The sequence below is a fragment of the Hyperolius riggenbachi genome, chromosome 10 (assembly GCF_040937935.1).
Source record: "Hyperolius riggenbachi isolate aHypRig1 chromosome 10, aHypRig1.pri, whole genome shotgun sequence".
NCBI lineage: Eukaryota > Metazoa > Chordata > Amphibia > Anura > Hyperoliidae > Hyperolius > Hyperolius riggenbachi.
Window position 1 is genome coordinate 214,470,566 of NC_090655.1, and position 24,099 is coordinate 214,494,664.

The following is a 24,099-nucleotide window of genomic DNA, read 5'->3' on the forward strand; positions in this document are numbered from 1 at the left end:
CTTTGACTATTTACAAACAGGTTTTATTATGGAAGATTGTTTGCTTATACATAGTAATATGTGAATAAATTATTTATGTTTGGACATATAGTATAAACTATGTTTTTGGGTTGTTTTGAACTACTTACAACAGTTTATATAATACTGTAAAATGTAAGAACAAACATATGTAATAACAAAAACAGTACAGTATATTTTATAAATAGAGACAAACTTTGTATGTATGAAAAAGTGTAACCTGAGTTGTTTGTAGGTAGGGGACAGTCTGTATTGAACTTCTGCAAACACTGTATGATTGCTCTTATTTTGTTATTATTGTCATTTCTTATTACTGTCTTATAATTGTTATTCCCTTTAACATTATCCTCTAAAGATCAATGCGGTTGATTTATTAAGATGTCAAGTGAGAGGCAGCCTATTGGGCCATTCATAGTGCGAGGATCACGTGATATTAAACCACTTGACCAGACAGGGATCACGGCGGGATTAGTGGAGCAGCTGTTATGTGAATGGAGTGTGAGTAAATTACCAGCGCATGGTAGCTGCACCACTGTGCGTAGCGTGCTGACAACTCGAGCTCCTCACATTAAGCTGCACGCATCTCTCACATGTGACTCGGCGGCAGCTGCTCTGCGGTGGCGGCGCTGGAAGTGCTCCCGCTCTCTCTTCGTGTCAGAGCGGTCAGCTGTTTGGGGTGAGCATATATCGGCACCTGGTCCTGGGGGGGGAGAGGGGGGTCGGGCAGACATAGGCATGCTATGCATGCTCAGCAGTATCTGATATGCGGCTTTGCGTCCGGAGCTTGGGGAAAAGGATACATAGTAAAAAAATTATATTGATTTTTAACTTCTACAATGCCTTTTTGGCTCATTTAAACAGTAAATAAAATATTGCAATAGAGATTACATTTTCAGTTTTGGGGCTAACAGTTACTCTTTAAAGTGATCTGAAAGCCAGCATTACTACTTTACTCTAAAAGATTCCTCACAGCTTGAAAGCTACTATCCCAGAAAAAAATTCTAGCAGAACATCATTGAAATGGTTAAACAATGCACTTTCTCCTGCTATTCAGCTTCAAATCCGCATCCAAACAATAGATAACAGTATCTTTTTTACTTGTTAAACACAAATGTATCAACACTGGAATGTAAACGAACACTCTCTGAGAAACTGTCTCTGCTTCAGGCACACACGGTGTTCAGACTAGCTCATTAGAAGATTTTAATATATAAGAAAAAGCAGTTATAATAGAAAAATAATAAAATGCAATGCCAGCTTTTAGGGTAAGAAAAACTACACTTTAGAAACTTGTAATTTGTAAACAGACAATATTACGTGTGCACAAAAGCAAATATGAGAACTGTATGAATAATAAAAAATAGGAAAACACATTTTTATTGAATGTTTTGACAGTTTCAGACCACTTTAATAAATAAACCCCAATGTTTTCATTTGGTAGTTGAGAGAAATGTCAGCGGTTCTTGAAAACGAAGGCAAAGCTGTTTAGTTTAATATTCGCATCAATACAAGAAACCTAAGAAGCTGATTATTTTTGCAGTGGTCTCTTTTTTGTTCTTCTACAATGTATGGTCACTTTGGACAGCAGTTCTCCTCTCACTCCCCAAATGAACCAATCCCTTCTTCTATGGCATCCCACACTCTTGGACAATGGTTGCAGCCTGTGTGGCCTTTTAAAAAAAAAAATCCGGCCCCACCTCTTGCTCCAGGCTTCCTATAAATGTATTTCATAACGTGCAGGTCCTATATAAATGCATAATAATATTAATAGTGATATGGAAAATGTAACAAGAGGAGAGGCCGCAGGTAATAAAACAGGAAAGAGTCAGGAAGTATGAACAAGGGGATCTCACCACCAGAGGCTCCCAAGACAGAAAAGAGGACAACAGGTAAAAGCTTCCACCATGCCCCGCCTATAACATCTGGGTGGGCGGAGCTTTACAAACTCCATACGCTTATCTACAATGTTTCTTTAAAAGGAACAATTTACCTTGTGAAATGTCCCCACACTAGTCACCAGGCTCAGCGGCTGTGTGTTCGCAGATGCTTATTCAGACTGTTTTTATCTATAAAACCTTCATTGCACTCTGAACATGGGAAAGGATGCTTGTCTGTATGAATCTTCTGGTGTTTAAGGAGGGTTTCCTTCCGAGTGAAAGCTTTCTCACACTCTGAACATGAAAATGGACGCTCACCTCTGTGACTTCTCTGGTGTATTAGAAGGTTGTCCTTTTTTATGAAACATTTCCCACACTCTGAACATGAAAATGGCCGCTCCCCTGTGTGAATTCTCTGATGTTTAAGGAGGTTGTCCTTCTTAATAAAACATTTCCCACACTCTGAACATGAAAATGGCCGCTCCCCAGTGTGGGTTCTCTGGTGGGTGGTGAAATCGTGTTTATGAGAGAAGCCTTTACCACACTCCAAACATGTAAATCGCCGATCGCCTGTGTGAATTCTCTGGTGTGTAAGGAGATTTCCTTTCACAGTGAAGCTTTTCCCACACACTAAACATGAAAAAGGACGCTCACCTGTGTGGATTCTCTGGTGTTTAAGGTAGGATTCCTTCCGCGTAAAAGCTTTCCCACACTCTGAACATGAAAAAGGCCGCTCACCTCGGTGACTTCTCTGGTGTAAAACGAGAGCCGCTTTCTGGACGAAAGCTTTCCCACACTCTGAACACGAAAATGGGCGCTCACCTGTGTGAATTTTTTGATGTCTGAGAAGATTTTCTTTCTTAATGAAGCATTTCCCGCACTGTGAACATGAGAAAGGCCGCTCCCCCGTGTGGGTCCTCTGGTGGGTGGTGAACTCTTGTTTGTGTGAAAAACCCTTACCGCACTCTGAACATGAAAACCGCCGATCGCCTGTGTGAATTCTCTGGTGTGTAAGAAGGTTTCCTTTCACACTGAAACTTTTCCCACACTCTGAACATGAAAAAGGCCTCTCGCCTGTGTGAACTCGCTGATGCACAACAAGTTTTGCTTTCTCCGTGAAACATTTCCCACATGTAGAGCATGTGAAAGGACGCTCTCCTGTGTGCTGCCTCAGATGTAAAACAAGATGTGAAGTCTTTGTGTAGCTTTTACCACATTCAGAACAAATGACTAACTTGCCACGTTTCTGTCTATCACTACAAGCTTGCCTGGCAGAGGATTTCTCAGGGTTAGATGGATCTTCTGATCTCAGCTGTCTCTCCGATGTGTTTCCGGCGTCAAGTTGATCTGTTGAAGAAAATATATGTATATGAAAAACAGTCATGGCTTTTACTTTGTGCTGTGAGCTGTGGTGGAACTGTGCAGAGCATCAAGGCAAATATCAAGTGTAGAGCACAAACAAATCAACTCTTAGCACCCGTTTCCATTGCATGTGCATTGCGGAAATCTGTGCAATGTAAATCTATGGGACGGTTTCCATTAACTGCATTTTTTTTCATGCATATCCGTTTTTCATGCATATCCGTTCAGGAAAAGAAAACAAAAAACAAAATAACGAACAGCCTGCTGCATTTTTTATGCACCACACAGTGTTCCACATGCAATTCACATACAATGGGCTTGATTCACCAAGCTTAGCACGAGTTAGCTACTGTTATGTGCGCTAGTGAATCAGCGTGCCTTAATACAGTGTCCCTGCATGCTACGCATGATATTGGCAGCATAGCCTGTGTAATAGCGCACGCTATGCTGTTGAATTGCAGCAAATCGAATGCTAATAACTTAACATTGGCGCCTATTGGGCCAATCAGAGTGCAGGGAACAGGTTGTTTAATATGACTGGAACCACTGGGCTCAAGGCGGGAGTAGTGGAGCCGAACTTAAGTTATTAGTGTTCGCTATGCTGCAATTCAGCAGCATAGTGTGCGCAGAGTGCCCGCTCCCCGATTACGCATGCTACGCTGCCAATAGCGCGAGTAGTGTGCAGGGACACTGAATTAAGGCGCGCTGATTCACTAGCGCGCGTAACAGTAGCTAACTTGTGCTGTTACGCGGCTCTATTCTTAGTGAATCAAGCCTATGAAACTAAATGATCCTAAGTGTTATGTGATTTTTCACACCTTTAATGTGACAAATGCATGTGTTTTATTACGTTTCCCATCAAACATACTTCTTCCTGTTTTACAATGATGTCATGTTGCTATGAAACGGATGCAAAAGTTCACATAAAAAACGCAGGTCTGCAACTGTACGCACACCGCATGCTAGACAGGTCTTATCAGTGGAAACGGGGAATTATACATAAAATACATGTGAAGGGCAGAGTCTGCACCATGCTAATTCATCCTGAATAAAAGTCCTTAAAGCACACCTGAAGCAAGAGGGATATGGAGGCTGCCATATTTATTTCCTTATAAACAATGCCAGTTGCCTGGCAGTCCTGCTAATTATTCTGGCATTAGTAGTGTCTGAATGACACACCTGAAACAAGCATAAGACAAATCCAGTCAGACTTCAATCAGAGCACCTAATCTGCATGCTTGTTCATGGTCTACTGCCAAAAGTATCAGAGGCAGTAGATCAGCAGGGCTGCCAGGAAACCTGTATTGTTAAAAAGGAAATAAATAGGTCAGCCCCCACCTCTCTCCTACTTCAGGCATGCTCAGCACAGCACACCACACCAGAGACAGGTAAATGCATTTCAAACTCTACTGAGTTCTTAAGTCTTTCTACACACTTATGAGTGTCACCCACAGGAATTGGGCTTGAATTGTACTCGGGCGGCAGTTCGGTGCCAAATTCTACAGATGTGTCCCTAGCCCGGAAGCTAGAGATAGGTATCGCTACTGAGCAGGGAGGAGGGACAACATGGGGAGCACAGTAGAGGCGCTTCTGGCAGGCGGGGCGAGTAGGAGGAAAATGCACTCGGACATAGCTAAAGATTTGGCATTCCATATTCCCACCCAAGGCGGTCCTCATCGGCCACCTAGGAAGATTGTATGTGCAGCATCATAACCTGAATGTGCTTCATATATGTATATATTCTTGTAAGTTAACCAAACTAACTAAGAATCTCAGTCAGTGCTGGCGCAACCTTATGGGCAACTGACCCACGGCTGTCTCCCCTCCAGGTGACCCCCCCCCCTCCCCAACTTAAAGAGAACCCGTAATCAAGAATTGAACTTCATCCCAAATAGTAGCTGATACCCCCTTTTCCATGAGAAATCATTACCTTTTCTCAAACGGATCATCAGGGGGTGCTGTATGGCTGATATTGTGGTGAAACCCCTCCCACAGTGTGATGTCAGCGCCTCACAGCTCTGAGGTGCTGACATCACACTATGGGAGCCTTGTTGTATTGTGGGAAATAACAGCGGTTTCCAACTGCCAAAAAAGCAAACAACATCTCCTTCCAGTGACATCACCTGCCAGCAGTAAAAATGTCGCCATGTGATAGATTTCAGGGAGAGGAAAGATTTTACACCCGAAAAGCAGTAACCCTGGTGTCTCTTTATTTTGTAGATGTGAATTCGCATCTAATGTAAACAGGCACATAGAAATTCATTGGTGTGCGAATTTGTGCGCTTGCAAAAATACACACATTCACATCTTGTGGAAACAGGCCCTGAATGAACTTAGCAAGTGGTCACTTTCATATCATCCTTCCTCCACTGAATGTTACTCACCCATTATGTCTGTCTCTAGGTCTTCATCCTTAATCTTAACTTTCATAATAGTAAAATCTTCTTCCTAGATTCACAAAGTGACAGAAAATGAAACATTTGCAGCGTTAGTACTAATAAACTGATATTGAAATACTTACATTTGCATTGTGCTTTTCTCCCATCGGACTCAAAGAGCTTAAAGGACAACTGAAGTGAGAAGGATATGGGGGCTGCCATATTTATTTCCTTTTAAACAATACCAGTTGCCTGGCAGCCCTGCTGATCTATTTGGTTGCAGTAGTGTCTGAATCACACCAGAAACAAGCATGCAGCTAATCTTGTCAGATCTGACAATGTCAGAAGCACCTGATCTGCTGCATGCTTGTTCAGGGGCTGTGGCTAGACATTTTAGAGGCAGAGAATCAGCAGGGCTGCCAGGCAACTGGTATTGTTTTAAAGAGGAGCTGTCAGCCATACTATCTCAGAAAAAAATAAATTAAAAAAAATTATATATATATATATATATATATATATATATATATATATATATATATATATATATATATATATATATATGTAGATAAATACTTGCTCTTCTTACACAACATATGTATTGCACTGTCCACGTGTTATGATTCCTGTGAATTTTATAAAGGAAAAGTAGAATCCTATTCTAGACAGTTTCCATATTTACTGTGGCTATTTTGAAGCCAGCCATAATGTAATATCCGCCCTTAGTCTCCTCTGCCTGAATTGCCCGCCCTTCACTATAGAAAGTGCATTGTTCAGCCTGAGAAATTTTTGCCAATTAGAGAGAAACAGAGGTGTGGGAGGGGAAAACAGGAGGGAAAGAGGCTTCAGCCAATCAGGCTGCATTAGTTAAGTCTGAGAGGAAAGTAGAGAAGCAAAAAAACACAACCCAGCATGCCCTGCAACTTCTCTTTTGTGTACCAAATTTTCTGTGTACCAAATAAGAGTCAGGTAAACTTGGGAATGATCATTTATCAACAAGAAAAGTAATAGTGATTTTAACTTTTGGATTGCCCGATTAGCATCCTTATTACTTGTTTACCAGATAAAAATAAAGAATTGATTTTTGATTTTATGCCCGACAGTTACTCTTTAAAGAGTAACTGTCAAGCTGCAAAAGCTAATTTAAACCTCTATTCTCCTGTGTTAAACAGTTTAGAAGGAAGCCACAAAGGCAATGCTGAAGTTAAAAATCTCTCTTACTTTTGATGTGTGCTGACAGCAAGGCTCTGTATTCCCAAGCCCTTAAAAAGGACGAGAGGCCGCATACCATACAGCAAAGCATTCTGGGGCCCTCCCCTCGGCTGCTAGTGAGAAGTTACAGGCTCAAGTTACAACAGCATGTAATGCAGCCCAGCTCACAGCACTGATAAATCTCCGGGCAGAGTACACTGCAGGAGTCCGCTATTGTTCCTAGCCACATGGCTAATTAATATTCACTGCACAGTGGTGTTATTCATTACGAGCTTTTTTGTGAGTGGAATCATCAGGAAGCAGGGAGGATATGACATCACAATTGGCTTCATAGGAGACAGACAAACATGGAACCTGCCATGAGCTGTCAGGAGCATCATTCTCTGCAAATACTATATAAAAATTCTGTGAAGTACAAACGTGGACAGTGAAATGCATATGTAATGTAAGTACAGCCAATATTTAGCTACTGATATATGTGTTTTTTTTCTCTGAGACCTTATACCTAACAGCTCCTCTTTAAAGGAAATAAACATGGAAGTATCCATATACATCTTGCTTCAGTTGTCCTTTAAGTTATACGGACAAATCTTGTCTCATGCAAACTGTAGTCATCTTTGAGTATCAGACCCTCGGCTCCACATACCTCATCAGTCTCATGATCTTCCTGTGTACAATCCTGGGAATCAAGAGGACCTGTACATTTCTCTGCTTTGGCTCTGTTATTGGAGCTATCTGAAGGCGACATACAGATTGAGAAAGGAGAAGAGGGAATTGTTGTAAAAGTTGAAGAATTAGAATCTTAAGGAACCCATACATCTTGTGGTGAAGAGCAGATTCCACTAAGAGACAAATCTATCTCTGATCAAATCTGATTAGAGAGAGATCTGTCAGCTGCCTATACACCACAGGCAGATTCCCAATTGATTTCAGCATGAAATCTCTCAGGAATGGTTCAAGTCTGCCGCCTCTCCGCTACCCCCTAATGATAATGAATAAATGTGCCCACGAGTGTGCATTTATACATAACCTGTCCTATGTCGCCCACCATGAGGTGTACACTTACCATCTCTTCCCACTTCCCCATTTGCACTTCAAATGCCGGCGGCGTTTAGTGTGCGGCATGTGTGACTTCACACACATGCCACGTGCTATATCCTGGCGAAGTGTAAGGCGCAAGACAGATGGGTACCCTGCGGGGGGCAACATAGGATAGGGGGTTTTGTTGCGTTTGTCGTGATAACGATTGCCGTTACTGCCACGCACGCAATCGACCATGACGGCCCGACATCTTGCTGCAAGTCTAATCAATACATGCGGACAATTTTGGCCCACAAATGTTTGTATCATCGATCATGTAAGAGAGAGAATCGCATACCACCTGAGAGGCGCAGGATCAGAGCATTAATCCATGTAAATCCAAAAGATCCACACACTCTATGAACGAAGTCCACTTTATTCAAGCATAGTGACACATAGGCATGAACGGTTTTAGGAAGATTGAATTGCACGATTTCTGTCTGAAATTGCGATTTCGATTCGATCCACAATTTTCAATGCGCAACGATGGATCAGAACACTGATGATGAGTATGAGTGCCTCCAGTATAGGTCGCAGTACAGGTTAGCCAGAACAGCAGAGATATTATTATTATTGATTTATGAATGCACCGGCACATTCAGAGATATGTTATTACATAGCAAAACACAAACGTCAAAACTTTCCAACCAACTAACAAAGTGGTGCCAATTTGAGAACAGTTGGAAGTAGTAGGGAAAAAGTGTAGATAGCAATATGCACAGAATCCAACCTCCAAGGTTGTACAGGATCAGTAAGCTATGAAACATCCCCATTTAATGCAGGTGTTACCTAAAGCTGTACTTGTGGCATATCCAGCATATTGTACAGAGACTTGGCTGTTCAGTGAAGGGGACCCTTCATGCTGCAGTCTCTTTAGGGGTGACAGTACAGCAGGTAGCGTGGCAGCTGGAGAGAAGCTTCTCCTATCATCTGCAGCCTCACATTTAGAAAAGCTCCTACTCTTAGCCAAGCTGTCTGCCAGAGACAATGCACTGCAGGCTTGTCAGTGCATGCTGTACTGGCTGTGGCTGGAGGTGAAGCATTCCTCCCAACTTTTTGAGATGAGAAAGAGGGACACTGTAGGACACGCCCCCGGCACACCCCTCACCATGCATAGTTGCAGAACACTAAAAATTAATAAGCAAAAATGTATTTTTAGAATACTGAGAGCAGATAAGCCTGGCTTGTTTGACTGTACCCAGAGTTCAGCTTTGATGCACCAGTCACTAAGTGCACCATCATGTGGACCTTATGCAGCTGACCATAGGAATTTTGTTGTCAAGCACCTCAGCTGACTAGTAAATCAAGTACACAAGAAGAGCTCCTACATGTCCTGTATAAGATGTTACATCAGATCTTGCACCACTATAGATTTTTTTTTACAAGAAATTATAAATCAGAAGTAAAGTAAAGGCCTAACAAACGCTGCAGTCGCTTGTAAGCCACCTTTACACCCAGTCTACCAATCAACAGGACAACCACCTGGTGTAAAGTTTCTATAGGGAGATTGGATGCTCTGAACAGAGATTACCCATTTCACTGCAGAGTCATCCACATGGCACAAGGAGAGACAGCAGGCTTCTGTGCCCATCCCCTCCTCCGGTAATTGTGCAGATAGTGTTTTTCCGATGAGGAGGGGGAGGGAGGGCACGGCTGCTGGAGTGCGACAGCCTGAGCAGAGGACAGCTGAGAATTCCGAAAAAGACAAGTGATGAGAAGCAGACACCGTGCAGGAGAGGAGACTGTAGAAACGAGAGCAGAGCAGTCACCGCGGGGCTTTGTACTGACGTCATTCATTGCTCTCTATAGGAAGCATGCCCCGCGGTGACTGTACTCTGCTCTCTTGTGTGATCCTTCTGCCGCTCTCCATCCTGATTTCTCCCCAACCCAGGACACAGGCTGGCTGTCGCAGGACGCAGGATCAAGCCTTCCAAAGCGGGAAATCTAGGCTTTTGCCAGGTTTGTGTGAAGGCTCCCGGTTGCCTGGCATTCATGAGGTCAGAGAGCAGCGGGCAATGCGCAGCGTGTGGGGGCGGAGCTTCAAGAAGTTTGCCCCTGACACAGCTATGGGAGCGAGTGAAGAGACTTTAGTGAGCCGCGTGGTAATGCGGTGCCATGACATCAGCGGGGACACTGCTCTAGCGTTCCCCATTACGAGAACTGCAAGCTGGGTCCCTGTATTCAATTAAAATAGATCCAGAGAGAAAACCGCCGCTGTGACGATCTTGAGATCGTCATGCCCCTGATCACGATTTTCGGTTTTAAATCGAAAATCGTTCAGCCCTAGTGACACAGTTCCATTCCATAGACCAACGATTCGTTTTGGGGCCCCGTGGGGTCCCCTTTGTCAAGGTAACAAAACAGAATGCTGACCACCATTCACTATTCTGTGTTGTTACCTTAAAGGATACCCAAAGTGACATGTGACATAGACATGTGTATGTACAGTGCCTAGCACACAAATAACTGTGCCGTGTTCCTTTTTTTTTTCTTTCTCCACCTTGAAGAGTTAAATATCAGGTATGTAAGTGGATGACTCAGTCCTGACAGGAAATGACTGCAGTGTGACCCTCACTGATAAGAAATTCCAACTATAAAACACTTTCCTAGCAGAAATTGGCTTTTGAGAGCAGAAAGGAGATAAAAAGGGTCAATAATTCATAGATTTTAGCTCTGACATACTTCAATGAATGTTCCACACAAAAGTCTGGTGCAAAAGTTGAGGATGCAAGGACTGGGGAAGGATCTGTGTGTATGGATAGGGAACTACCATGGACAAGGTCTCCTCCTACCTATCTGCCATCTCCTCCTGGATATCCGCTAGGTTCCTGAAATTAAATCTAGACAAAACGGAAATTATGATCTTCCCACCCTGGTCATCCCTGGACCTCCCCAAATGTGCAGGTCACTGTTAACCACACTACCATTCACCCTACCTCTCAAGCCCGCTGTCTGGGTGTCACCCTGGACTCCGCACTCTCCTTCACTCCCTACATCCAAAACCTCACAAAGTCCTGCAACTTCCACCTTCGTAACATCTGTAAGATTCACCCTTTCCTGACCCCTGCCACCACCAAACTCCTCATCCATGCCCTCATAATTCCCCTCCTCGACCACTGCAATGCCCTTCTGTCTGGTCTCCCTATGACCCAAATAGCCCCACTGCAGTCCACCATGAATGCGGCAGCCAGAATTATCCACTCCTCCCATCGCTCCACCAGGGCGGCTCCCTTCCGTGAATCCCTCCACTGGCTTCCTATCCAGTCCAGAATCAGATTCAAGATATTGTGTCTGACCTACAAATCCGTCCACAAAACCTGTCCAACCTACATTTCTGATCTTACTCAGAGATTCACACCAAGCCGCTCGCTCTGCTCCTCCAATGAACTTCGCCTGACCGTCCCCCGCATCACCCAGTCCCATGCACGCCTCCAAGACTTCTCAAGAGCCGCTCCGACACTATGGAACTCCCTACCTCCACCCATTAGGGCAGCCCCCTCCTTCAACACCTTCAAGAAGGCCCTTAAAAACTCACCTTTTCACTCTGGCCTACCAACCCTCACAATTGCTCTAAACCCACAGCTGAACTCTGGTCCCCTACCTCTCCCTCTAGATTGTAAGCCTTTGGGCAGGGTCCCCCTCCTTTTGTGTCCTACCTGATCATGCACCTCCATTACTGTGCACCCATGCTATGCATTTGAGTGAACCTAACTTGCCTAATCTCCATGCTCCCATCGAGTGACTGACTAAGCATTACCTTGTACTCATACTGTGCTGTGTGATCTGGTTTTCTTGTATTCCTGTATTGTCCTATTGCTGTTTGTCACCCCTAAATATTGTCTGTAACCTAAATTAATGTCCAGTGCTGCGTAATATGTTGGCGCTTTATAAATACAATAAATAATAATAATAACTGGCTAATGGACAGAAAACAAAGAGTTGTAGTCAATGGATCATACTCAAAATGGGTGACTGTAAGCAGTGGGGTCCCACAGGGGTCTGTACTGGGTCCAGTGCTCTTCAATTTATTTATTAATGACCTAGTAGATGCAGTAGTAAGCAATGTTGCTATTTTTGCAGATGACACAAAATTGTGCAGAATCATCAACTCACAGGAAGATAGGGACATACTGCAACAGGATCTGGATAGGATGGCTATATGGGCACATAAATGGCAGATGAAATTCAATGTTGAAAAATGTAAAGTCATGCATTTTGGTCGTATCAAAGGTCTAGCACCATACAAAATAAATGGGATACAGTTGGGGACATCAAACTTGGAGAAGGACTTAGGAGTACTCATTGACAACAAGTTAAATAATCATACTCAATGCCAAGCCGCTGTAGCTAAAGCTAACACAATTTTGGGATGCATTAAAAGGGAAATAAAAACTCGAGATGCTAGCATAATATTGCCCCTGTTTAACTCTCTAGTAAGGCCACATCTAGAATATGGAATTCAGTTCTGGGCACCACATTACAAAAAAGATATTGCAGTTTTAGAGAAGGTGCAGAGACGAGCAACAAAATTGATATGTGGGATGGAAGGTCTCAATTACCAAGAAAGGTTAGATAAACTGGGTTTATTTAGTCTAGAGAAAAGACGCCTTAGAGGGGATCTAATTAACATGTATAAATACGTCAGAGGGCAATATAAAAGCTTGGCGGATGAGCTTTTTGTCCCTAGGCCTTCTCAAAGGACTAGAGGACATGATCTGCGCATGGAGGAAAAACGTTTTAGCCATTTAATTAGGAAAGGGTTCTTTACAGTAAGAGTGATTAAGATGTGGAATGCATTGCCACAGGAAGTAGTTATGGCAAATTCTATACCTGCATTTAAAGGGGGCTTAGATGATTTCCTTGCGTTGAAAGACATCCATGGCTACAATTACTAGGAATGCCCAGTGATGTCGATCCAGGGATCTTATATGATTGCCATCTGGAGTCAGGAAGGAATCTTTTCCCTTTTAGGGCTAATTGGACCATGCCTTGTAAGGGTTTTTTCTGGCTGGAGTTGTACTGTATTTTCTGGTTGAACTCGTTGGACGTATGTCTTTTTTAAACCCAAGTAACTATGTAACTATAATATTATATATATATATATATATATATATATATATATATATATATATATATATATATATATATATATATACATACATATATATATATATGATCTTCTCAAAAAATTAGCATATTGTGATAAAGTTCATTATTTTCTGTAATGTACTGATGAACATTAGACTTTCATATATTTTAGATTCAAATACACACAACTGGAAGTAGTTCAAGCTCTTTATTGTTTTAATATTGATGACTTTGGCATACAGCTCATGAAAACCCAAATTTCCGATCTCAAAAAATTTGCATATTTCCTCTGACCAATAAAAGAAAAGTGTTTTTAAAACAAAAAAGGTCAACCTTTAAATAATTATGTTCAGTTATGCACTCAATACTTGGTCGGGAATCCTTTTGCAGAAATTACTGCTTCAATGCGGCGTGGCATGGAGGCAATCAGCCTGTGGCACTGCTCAGGTGTTATGGAGGCCCAGGATGCTTCGATAGCGGCCTTAAAGGGATACTGTAGGGGGGGTCGGGGGAAAATGAGTTGAACTTACCCGGAGCTTCTAATGGTCCCCCGCAGACATCCTGTGTTGGCGCAGCCACTCCCCAATGCTCCGGCCCCGCCTCCGGTTCACTTCTGGAATTTCTGACTTTAAAGTCAGAAAACCACTGCGCCTGCGTTGCCGTGTCCTCGCTCCGGCTGATGTCACCAGGAGTGTACTGCGCAGACCCAGACCATACTGGGCCTGCGCTGTGCGCTCTTGATGACATCAGCGGGATCGAGGACACGGCAACGCAGGCGCAGTGGTTTTCTGACTTTAAAGTCAGAAATTCCAGAAGTGAACCGGAGGCGGGGCCGGAGCATCGGTGAGTGGCTGCGCGGGCACAGGATGTCTGCGGGGGACCATTAGAAGCCCCGGGTAAGTTCAGCTCATTTTCCCCCGACCCCCCTACAGTATCCCTTTAAGCTCATCCAGAGTGTTGGGTCTTGCGTCTCTCAACTTTCTCTTCACAATATCCCACAGATTCTCTATGGGGTTCAGGTCAGGAGAGTGGGCAGGCCGATTGAGCACAGTAATACCATGGTTATTAAACCATTTACCAGTGGTTTTGGCACTGTGAGCAGGTGCCAGGTCGTGCTGAAAAATGAAATCTTCATCTCCACAAAGCTTTTCTATGCTATGATCTATGCTAAGATCCTGTGTATGTGTGTGTGTGTGTGTGTGTGTATGTATATATATATATACATATATATATATGTATATATATATATACATACATAACAATAAAACTGGTAGAACTTAAAAAGTAGATTTAAACATAAAACTGTGGAGTATCTTAAAAAGTCATATGAGAAGGAAGATGGATACAATCGTTTATTTCATTAGTTTGTTTTCGCTTCGGGTGTCCTTTAATAAAGGGGACCCCACGAGGCCCCGAAACAAATTGTTGGTCTATGGAATGGAACTGTGTCACTGTGCTTGAATAAAAGTGGACTTGGTTCATCGAGGGTGTGGATCTTTTGGATGTATATGCATAGTCGATCAGGCACCAATTTTAATCTGATCCGATAATTATCGAATCAGATGGTCGATTGGCTAGCAAGTCAAGAGATGTATGGGCACAGATTTTTTTTCTACATTAAGTGTTTATTCCTGACCTGTGCTGATCTGTGAAGGAATTTCCTCCTCCTTACACGGCTCATCACCCCAAACATACGTGTCTTCTGGTTCTTCTTTCACTTCTACTTTAATAGAAATCATATCTTCCTTCTAAAAAAGGAGCACAGAATACAGTCACTTAATGAGCTCCACACTAGAGGCCTGCACGGGTCCACTTTCTCATACCCGCACCCGACCCGCTTTTTGGTGAGTTTGATACCTGCACCCGACCCGCAGGCCCGCTACCCGCTTTTTAAAAAAATGTCTTCTAAAGTGCACATTTGCATAGTTGTCCCCAGTGTAGCCAGCATAGTTGTCCCCCCGTGTAGCCAGCATAGCTGTCCCCCAGTGTAGCCAGCATAGCTGTCCCCCAGTGTAGCCAGCATAGCTGTCCCCCCGTGTAGCCAGCATAGCTGTGCCCCAGTGTAGCCAGCATAGCTGTCCCCCAGTGTAGCCAGCATAGCTGTCCCCCAGTGTAGCCAGCATAGCTGTCCCCCAGTGTAGCCAGCATAGCTGTCCCCCAGTGTAGCCAGCATAGCTGTCCCCCAGTGTAGCCAGCATAGCTGTCCCCCAGTGTAGCCAGCATAGCTGTCCCCCAGTGTAGCCAGCATAGCTGTCCCCCAGTGTAGCCAGCATAGCTGTCCCCCAGTGTAGCCAGCATAGTTGTCCCCCAGTGTAGCCAGCATAGTTGTCCCCCAGTGTAGCCAGCATAGTTGTCCCCCAGTGTAGCCAGCATAGCTGTCCCCCAGTGTAGCCAGCATAGCTGTCCCCCAGTGTAGCCAGCATAGCTGTCCCTCAGTGTAGCCAGCATAGCTGTCCCCCCGTGTAGCCAGCATAGCTGTCCCCCCGTGTAGCCAGCATAGCTGTGCCCCAGTGTAGCCAGCATAGCTGTCCCCCAGTGTAGCCAGCATAGCTGTCCCCCAGTGTAGCCAGCATAGCTGTCCCCCAGTGTAGCCAGCATAGCTGTCCCCCAGTGTAGCCAGCATAGCTGTCCCCCAGTGTAGCCAGCATAGCTGTCCCCCAGTGTAGCCAGCATAGCTGTCCCCCCGTGTAGCCAGCATAGCTGTCCCCCCGTGTAGCCAGCATAGCTGTGCCCCCGTGTAGCCAGCATAGCTGTGCCCCAGTGTAGCCAGCATAGCTGTCCCCTAGTGTAGCCAGCATAGCTGTCCCCCAGTGTAGCCAGCATAGCTGTCCCCCAGTGTAGCCAGCATAGCTGTCCCCCAGTGTAGCCAGCATAGCTGTCCCCCAGTGTAGCCAGCATAGCTGTCCCCCAGTGTAGCCAGCATAGCTGTCCCCCAGTGTAGCCAGCATAGCTGTCCCCCAGTGTAGCCAGCATAGCTGTCCCCCAGTGTAGCCAGCATAGCTGTCCCCCAGTGTAGCCAGCATAGCTGTCCCCCAGTGTAGCCAGCATAGCTGTCCCCCAGTGTAGCCAGCATAGCTGTCCCCCAGTGTAGCCAGCATAGCTGTCCCCCAGTGTAGCCAGCATAGCTGTCCCCCAGTGTAGCCAGCATAGCTGTCCCCCAGTGTAGCCAGCATAGTTGTCCCCCAGTGTAGCCAGCATAGTTGTCCCCCAGTGTAGCCAGCATAGTTGTCCCCCAGTGTAGCCAGCATAGTTGTCCCCCAGTGTAGCCAGCATAGTTGTCCCCCAGTGTAGCCAGCATAGTTGTCCCCCAGTGTAGCCAGCATAGTTGTCCCCCAGTGTAGCCAGCATAGTTGTCCCCCAGTGTAGCCAGCATAGTTGTCCCCCAGTGTAGCCAGCATAGTTGTCCCCCAGTGTAGCTAGCATAGTTGTCCCCAGTCGGGGCCAGAGCCCCCCCCCCCCCCGACCTGGGTCCCCTCCTTCAGAATAGCGGCGGCGCTGCGGTCGGATTACTCACCTTCTAACTTCCGCGTTCCAAGCGCTGGCAGCGTCCCCTCGTCACAGGTCTCCGCCTTCAATGCCGCCCATTGTGCTTCCGCCAATCAGGAAGCACAGTGGGCGGCATTAAAGGCAGAGACCTGTGACGAGGGGACGCTGCCAGCGCTTGGAACGGAAGTTAGAAGGAGAGTAATCCTCCGCCCGCCCACCCGCAGCACCGCCGCTATTCTGGAGGGGGAGGGAGATGGAGGGGACCCAGGTGAGGGAGTTCTGGCCCCCCTCCCTGTTGCTGTCCCAACTGCCCCTCCTGGCGCTGCTTCCCCTCCTCACTACCTGCACCCGCAGACCGCTACCCGCAACCCTATCCGCACCTCGCTACCCGCACCTGACCCGCAACAAAAGTCAATTCCCGAATCCGACCCGCATTTCGGGTTACCCGCGGGTACCCGACCCACTGCAGGCCTCTACTCCACACAGCTCACTACAGAGTATACAACATGGAATCACTTTGTTATTTGGAACAATGCTCTGCCCCATCTACCTTATAATGGTGGGGGATGGTGTGATCTACCTGTGTGCAATCCTGGGAACGAAGAGGACCTGTAAATGTCTCTGTTGGGTTCCTCTTCCTGGATCCACCTGTAAGATACAATATATTTAGGCAGTGCGCGTTTAAATTTTGACATAACGGATGTGTCCTTCACAGAGAAAAAAAAGCCTTTTCTTATCCAGTGATGTAAGAATGACTGAATCTCTATCATGATGCCTTGTAAAGATATTAATATCCTTCTAAATACAGATAGTCCCCGGTTAACGAATGAGATAGGGACTGTAGGCTCGTTCTTAACCTGAATCTGTTCTTAAGTCGGAACAATGTGCTATCTCTGTCCCCTGTACCTCCTCTGTGCCCCCCATGTGTCTCCAGTGTCCCCCACTGTGTCACCTCTGCACTCTGTGCCTGCTTATACAAGTGTAAAAGTCATTTTTTCTTTGATTTTTTTAAAATCGATTTTCTCAAAAACGACAAGTCCAATTTGAAATTTCTTTTGGCTTGTTCCCATGGAAACACTGAATCCATGCCGTTCGTAAGTCGGGCGTTCGTAAGTCGGGGACTACCTGTACTGTTATATTAATGGAGAGGGACTTCTTACATGGTGTACAGTAATTTGTTGAGAACATGGGGGTTGGGAACATAATGTTATACTGAGGAATGGAGATGGGCCTTTCATATGGTGTACAGTATCTCCTCCCCATTTGTTGGGAACATGGTGTTATACTGAGGAATGGAGATGGGCCTTTCATATGGTGTACAGTATCTCCTCCTCATTTGTTGGGAACATGGTGTTATACTGAGGAATGGAGATGGGCCTTTCATATGGTGTACAGTATCTCCTCCTCATTTGTTTGGGACATGATACAATACCGAGAAATGGAGATGGGCCTCTCATACGGTGTACAGTATCTCCTCCTCATTTGTTGAAAACAATGTTATACTGAGGAATGGAGATGGACCTCTTGTATGGAGTACAGTATCTGCTCCTGATATGTTGGGAACATTATGTTATACCGATGGAAGGAGATGGACCTCTCATCTGGTGTAGTTTGTCTATCTCAGTTGGGCATATTAGGTGGTTGATTTGGTATAGTGATGATGTTCTGATGGACAGCAATGGTGACATGTATGAGTCCTATCACAACTGAATGGGGCACTGTATGACTGACACATACACATTTAGGAGTCAGTTAACAATTAAAAGGGTCCACCGATTTCCAGACAAACTGACAGTATAGGCACTTGGCCAGCGTTTACCATGGTGTAAGGGAAACATTGAGAAGTCTCCCTGTTTTGTATGGTTCCCATTGATAATCCACTCTCCTCTTACCCGATGAATTGAAGTTCTGTTGTTTCTCCATCATGACGCTGTTCTCAGAGTTCTTGCCACGTTCTAAATATTGCCCTTTGTCCTTGAAGGAACTGTAGTGACATCCTGACACCTTATAGGAACCTGACACACAATGATAAGAGTCACCATACAGACCAGCTTGCCATTACTGGATATAATAATAAACCAAACATTTGTATAGCGCTTCTCTCCTGTCGGACTCAAAGTGCTCAAGAGCTGTAGCCACTGCGACGCACTCAAGAGGCCACCCTGCAGTGTTAGGGAGTCTTACCTTGAACTCCTTACTGAATAGGTACTGACCCTGAGCTCTGACAGAGGTTGTCATACCTGGCAGTTTGATTTTTGCTGTGGTGGTGGGGGGTTGTTGTTATTCACTAGTTCGCTGTATTTCTCCTGACGAAGCTCGATTTTAGTATCGGGTGAAACATGTCAAGTGTGTGTGCGGTATAAAAGGTGAAACACCCATCTCACCTACTTCCTGCTTTGATGTTTGTAGGAACAATACCTATCATGGGTCAGGTGTATGTACACCATTTTTGAGTGCGTGCGTGATATGGCGACAGCTCCTCTCTATTATAAATGTATGTGACCTGGGGAAGAAAATCAGAATAGTGTGATGCAAGTATATTATTTGACAACTTGCCCCACTGCTACATACTCCTCTGTGTCTATGTATAGGTCACAGGTATGTACAGCACTGTGTCTACTTTACATGTGTGTAATGCTGCCCTTATTTTTTAATTGACCCTAAAAAAAGTTATATTTTAAGTGCGTTTTAGGGGGCCCTCTTAAATTCGGGACACGTAATTGATGTATGAGTCCAACGAGTACTCATTTTCATAATTGCTAGGTACTGACCCTAGCCAGGATTAGAGATGTTGGCGAACCGTTCGCCAGCGAACCTCTATGGGCCGCTACTACGTCCGGGTCGCTATGACCCGTAGTAGTACGGCTGTTGCCAGGCACTCTCTGCGCATGCGATCAAGGACGTGCACCGCCGGCCCAGCGCAGCCGTACTACTACAGGTCATAGCAACCTTGAAGTAGTACAGGGTGAGGGGTTCACATCTCTAGCCAGGATTTGAACCCTGGCCTCCCATGTCAAAGCTGGTGCCCTTAACCAGTACACTATCCAGCCACATCTTCCCATTGTCCACTGCACTGCTCACCTCCCCTGCTTAGTCATCTGGATGATGACTTCTAGAACCTTCTCACGGTTTCTCTCAGGAGTAGTTAAGGGAGTGAAATGAAGGCACAGAGATGGGGATGGGCCAGCTGGGTTTCAACAGCTCAGCAGGTGTATTTCCCACCAATTCATAATCCTGTGAAATAACAGAGTAACAGTCATTACCATCTGTGTTGCCCACTGAGAAGTTGCTGTTAATTTTCTTAGCAGTCTGTGTTCCCATTGGGGAGATTCCTTCACTTCATGTCCTTATACCAAAGTACTTGCTATGCTCACCAGCAATGGAGTCTCAAAGATTCAGGTAGACAGAGGAGCACATCATGAATGTCCATTGGTAGAAGATTAAAGAGGCTAGTGTTAGGCAAATAAGCCCTGTCTATCACTAACGTCTACTTAGCCGAACACTAACCTCTCTTCTCTCCTCTGCCTAACACTAACCTCTTTTCTCTGCTCTGCCTAACACTAACCTCATCTCTTCTTGCTGCCTAACACTAACCTCATCTCTTCTTTCTGCCTAAAGGTCCGTACACACGCCGGACTTTAGGCAACGACGGGTCCGTCGTTGCCTCCCGCTGGGTGGGCGTGCCAGCGATAGTCCGGCATGTGTACGCTCTGTCGTCAGACTGATACGGCTGTTTCTGAGCGATCCGCCCGGCGGATCGCTCAGGAACAGCCGTATCAGTCTGACGACAGAGCGTACACACGCCGGACTGTCGCTGGCACGCCCACCCAGCGGGAGGCAACGACGGACCCGTCGTTGCCTAAAGTCCGGCGTGTGTACGGACCTTTACACTAGTCTAACCTCTCCTCTGCATAAAACTAAACTCACCAATCCTCTACCTAACAATAACTATCCCTCTCCTCTGCCTAACACTAAGCTCCCCTCTCCTTTGCATAACACTCTCCTCTCCAATTTTCTGCCCAACACTATTATCTACTCCGTCTAACACTAACCTCTATTCTCACCTCTGCCTAAAGGTGGCCACACACCATACAATTTTAAAAAAAATCTGTTCAATGTAAGAATTGCAATCATTTTTTTCTGACTGATTGTAACATTTCAAAAATATGACCAATGTACCATACACCTGTGTTCAATTTTTCCGCAATTATGATAAAAATGATTGGAACTCTGAAAAAATTGCTAGGGTGTGTATATTAATAAATTGACAATCTAAACACACACCATACAATGTTTTGAGAAATTGAAGAAAAATATCTGGCATTCCGGATAGATAAAAATCGAAAAAAACAAACAAAAAAAAAACGGAAAATCCGATTGGATTTTTCAGTCGAATAAAAAAAAAAAACCCTTTCGATTCTTTTCAGGAGATCTGATCGTTTATCGAATTTCTGTAAAATTGGATTTTATTGTATCGTGTGTGGCCACCTTTACACTAACTTCCCCTCTCCTCTGCCTTACACTAACCTACCCTCTCCTCTGCCAAACACCAATATCTCCTCTGCTTAACACTAACCTCCCCTCTGCTTAAAGCGGACCCAAAGCAAACATTTTTTTAATTCAAAATATTTAGTTGCACCACTCTGACACACACAAAGGTAAATAAACACTCCATCAAGCCTGTGAGCAATTTAGTGCATGCTTTTCACCTCTCTCTTTCCATAACTAGGGTTATACAGGTGGCAGCCATTAGGAATTCCTCCTTTGCTGGACACCATCTACTTCACCAGTTTGCCGGATTCTGTCCCGGCAATATGAAAGGAGGGGAGGGGTTCCTCCAATAAGGCTACTTGCACACCAAGACGTTGCGTTAGGTGCTACGTTAAGGTCGCATAACGTGCACCTAATGCAACGTATGGTGGTGCGGGAGAGGACGGTAGAGTGAGCCGCGTTAGGCGGCTCTATCCATATAAGGTCTCCCAGAGTGTCGCTGATTGGCCGGCGGGACCACGTGATGCGGAGCGAGACAATCCGCATCACGTGGTCCCGCTGGCCAATCAGCGGCCGCCAGTGCAGTGAATATTAAGTAGCCATGAGCGCAGCTACTGTAGCTGCATCTCCCCGCCTCCTCTCCGCCCCCCACTGAGCATGTGCAAACAGTCTAAAGCGGCTATAGCCGCTCTAACGCCGTAGCATGCTGCACTTTCGGCAGAACGTGCAGCGTTACATGTAACGCAACGTGGGCTGTGTGAACAGCCCACTTGTGTTACATTGCTGTGCGTTGGGGGAGCGTTACAGGCGCCGTAACGTCTTAGTGTGTAAGCAGCCTAAATGTAAAATATTTTATTTTTGTCATCATGCAGCTGAAAAAAGCCTGCTATTTATTATTATAATTTAGAAAATAGATTTTATTTCTGAAATCTTGTATTTTTAATTTGGGTCCACTTTAACACTAACATTCCCTCTGCATTGCCTAACACTAACCTCACCTCCCCTCTCTCCTCTGCCGAACACCAATATCTCCTTTGCCTAACACTAACCTCCCGTCTTCTCCGCCTAACACTAACCTCCCGTCTTCTCCGCCTAACACTAACCTCCCGTCTTCTCCGCCTAACACTAACCTCCCGTCTTCTCCGCCTAACACTAACCTCCCGTCTTCTCCGCCTAACACTAACCTCCCCTCTTCTCCGCCTAACACTAACCTCCCCTCTTCTCCGCCTAACACTAACCTCCCCTCTTCTCCGCCTAACACTAACCTCCCCTCTTCTCCGCCTAACACTAACCTCCCCTCTTCTCCGCCTAACACTAACCTCCCCTCTTCTCCGCCTAACACTAACCTCCCCTCTTCTCCACCTAACACTAACCTCCCCTCTTCTCCGCCTAACACTAACCTCCCCTCTTCTCCGCCTAACTCTAACCTCCCCTCTTCTCCACCTAGCACTAACCTCCCCTTTGCGCTGCCTAACACTGACCTCTCCAATCCTCTGCCTAACAGTAGCCGATCTAATCATTTGCCTAACACTAACCTCCCCTCTCTCTTCTGCTTAACACTAACTTCTTAATTAAAAACCGTGACCAAGGATTGAACTTCATCCCAAGCAGTAGCTGATTCCCCCTTTCCCATGAGAAATATTTTCCTTTGCTCAAATGGATCATCAGTGGGCTCTGTATGGCTGATATTGTGTTGCAACCCCTCCCACAGTGTGATGTCAGGACCATGGTACTGACATCACATTGTGGGAGCCTTGTTGCATTGTGGGAAATAACAGCTGTTTCCAACTGCCAAAAAAGCAAGCAGCAGTTACTTACACTGACATCACCTGCCAGAAATAAAAATGTCACCAGATGATAAATGTCAGAATGTAAATCAGGGAGGGTAAAGATTTTACAATGGGCAAACACTGACTAAATCATTTATACACGACTGTAAAAATTAAGCACTTTTGTTCATTACATTATTTTCAGTGGAGTTCCTCTTTAAGCCTATGCATATAGGCTGCTTCGATGTATTAGCTTAAAGGACAACTGAAGCAAGAGGGATACGGAGGTTGCCATATTTTTTTCCTTTTAAGCAATACCAGTTGCCTGACTATCCTGCTGATGCCTCTAATACTTGTAGCCATAGACCCCAAACAAGCATGCAGCAGATCAGGTGTTTCTGACATTGCTGTCAGATCTCACTAGATTAGCTGCATGCTTGTTTCTGGTGTTACTCGGTCACTACTGCAGCCAAATAGATCAGCAGAACTATCATGCAACTGGTATTGTTTAAAAGGAAATAAATATGGCAGCCTTCATATTCTTCTCACTTCAGCTGTCCTTGACATTTTGGTTCAGGGCACTAAATCTCCACAATTCACTACAATGGCACTAGAAAGCTACTACACTTAATATTGGCTTTGATGTCCTGGTAATGGAGAGACATTAGATTGTAATCTCCCCAGGTACTGAGAGGATGCAGAGCTCTCTGTACAGTGCTGTGGAATCTCTGCAGCAATATAGATTAAAAGAACAAATCCTTGTATACTTGGAAGCAGCTGCTGGTGTTAAGGAAAACGACACAGAGGGATACTTGCAGTAACTATAAAGTAATAACTTATTACCTGCTCTGCTGCCAGTTTCATCAACGGCTCCTCTCTTCTACTTGCTTCCACCCAAAACTCCCTGTGTGTAAATCCCGCCCCTTCCTGTCCCGGTCACATGGTGCTAGGGAGATCGCCATCTTGTGGCAAAAATAAAAAATGCATGTTTTGTAGAGATGGGAAGTTCGGATCTTTTCAATGATCCGGATGATTCGAATCGGATCATTGAAAAGATCCGGATCTTTGATCCGAATCTAGGATCATTTTACTACCGAAGCATTCGGGGGTGAAATGAATAGCAGGACAGGTCTTTCCCTGCTGTGAACAGGAGAAGGGGAGGGGGTGGACACACAGAGAAGGGAAGAAGATGGACAGAGGGCAGGGAGTGGACAGAGAAGGGAGGAGGGACGAGCAGAGAGCAGAAATGTTTGCTTGCACACAATACCCACATGCTGTAATCATATGCTTTACATGTATTTCACCTATATGCTCATCTGTGTACTTTGAATGCAAACGTTG

At 45.1% G+C, this 24,099-nt stretch overlaps 1 protein-coding gene across 5 annotated transcripts; it reads right to left on the reverse strand.

Moving 5' to 3' along the window:
• Nucleotide 1: 1 nt before the first annotated feature.
• On the reverse strand, nucleotides 2–23,686 carry LOC137534452 (zinc finger protein 84-like). Of its 5 annotated transcripts, none has more exons than XM_068255947.1 (8): nucleotides 23,602–23,655; nucleotides 19,580–19,732; nucleotides 18,391–18,513; nucleotides 17,079–17,146; nucleotides 14,649–14,760; nucleotides 7,491–7,579; nucleotides 5,642–5,705; nucleotides 2–3,242 (listed from the first exon to the last, which is right to left on the reverse strand). In XM_068255947.1, exons 3-8 carry the CDS (start codon nucleotides 18,422–18,424, stop codon nucleotides 2,041–2,043), a joined length of 1,569 nt encoding a protein of 522 aa, XP_068112048.1. In that variant the 5' UTR covers nucleotides 18,425–18,513; nucleotides 19,580–19,732; nucleotides 23,602–23,655; the 3' UTR covers nucleotides 2–2,040. The 5 variants fall into 5 exon arrangements, with proteins under 5 accessions (XP_068112048.1, XP_068112049.1, XP_068112047.1 ...); XM_068255948.1 differs by lacking the exon at nucleotides 23,602–23,655 and adding an exon at nucleotides 23,526–23,558; XM_068255946.1 differs by lacking the exon at nucleotides 19,580–19,732 and having other exon boundaries at nucleotides 23,602–23,686.
• Nucleotides 23,687–24,099: the final 413 nt, after the last annotated feature.

Bases quoted from the DNA above. Each gene is read 5' to 3' on its own strand.
- LOC137534452 (XM_068255946.1), bottom strand. From the start codon at position 18,424: ATGATGGAGAAACAACAGAACTTCAATTCATCGG. The intron at 7,580-14,648 runs GTCAGGAATAAA...TGTCGCCTTCAG, and splicing joins TCCTTCACAGATCAGCACAG to ATAGCTCCAATAACAGAGCC. The intron at 3,243-5,641 runs GTGAGTAACATT...TTTCTTCAACAG, and splicing joins CCTAGAGACAGACATAATGG to ATCAACTTGACGCCGGAAAC.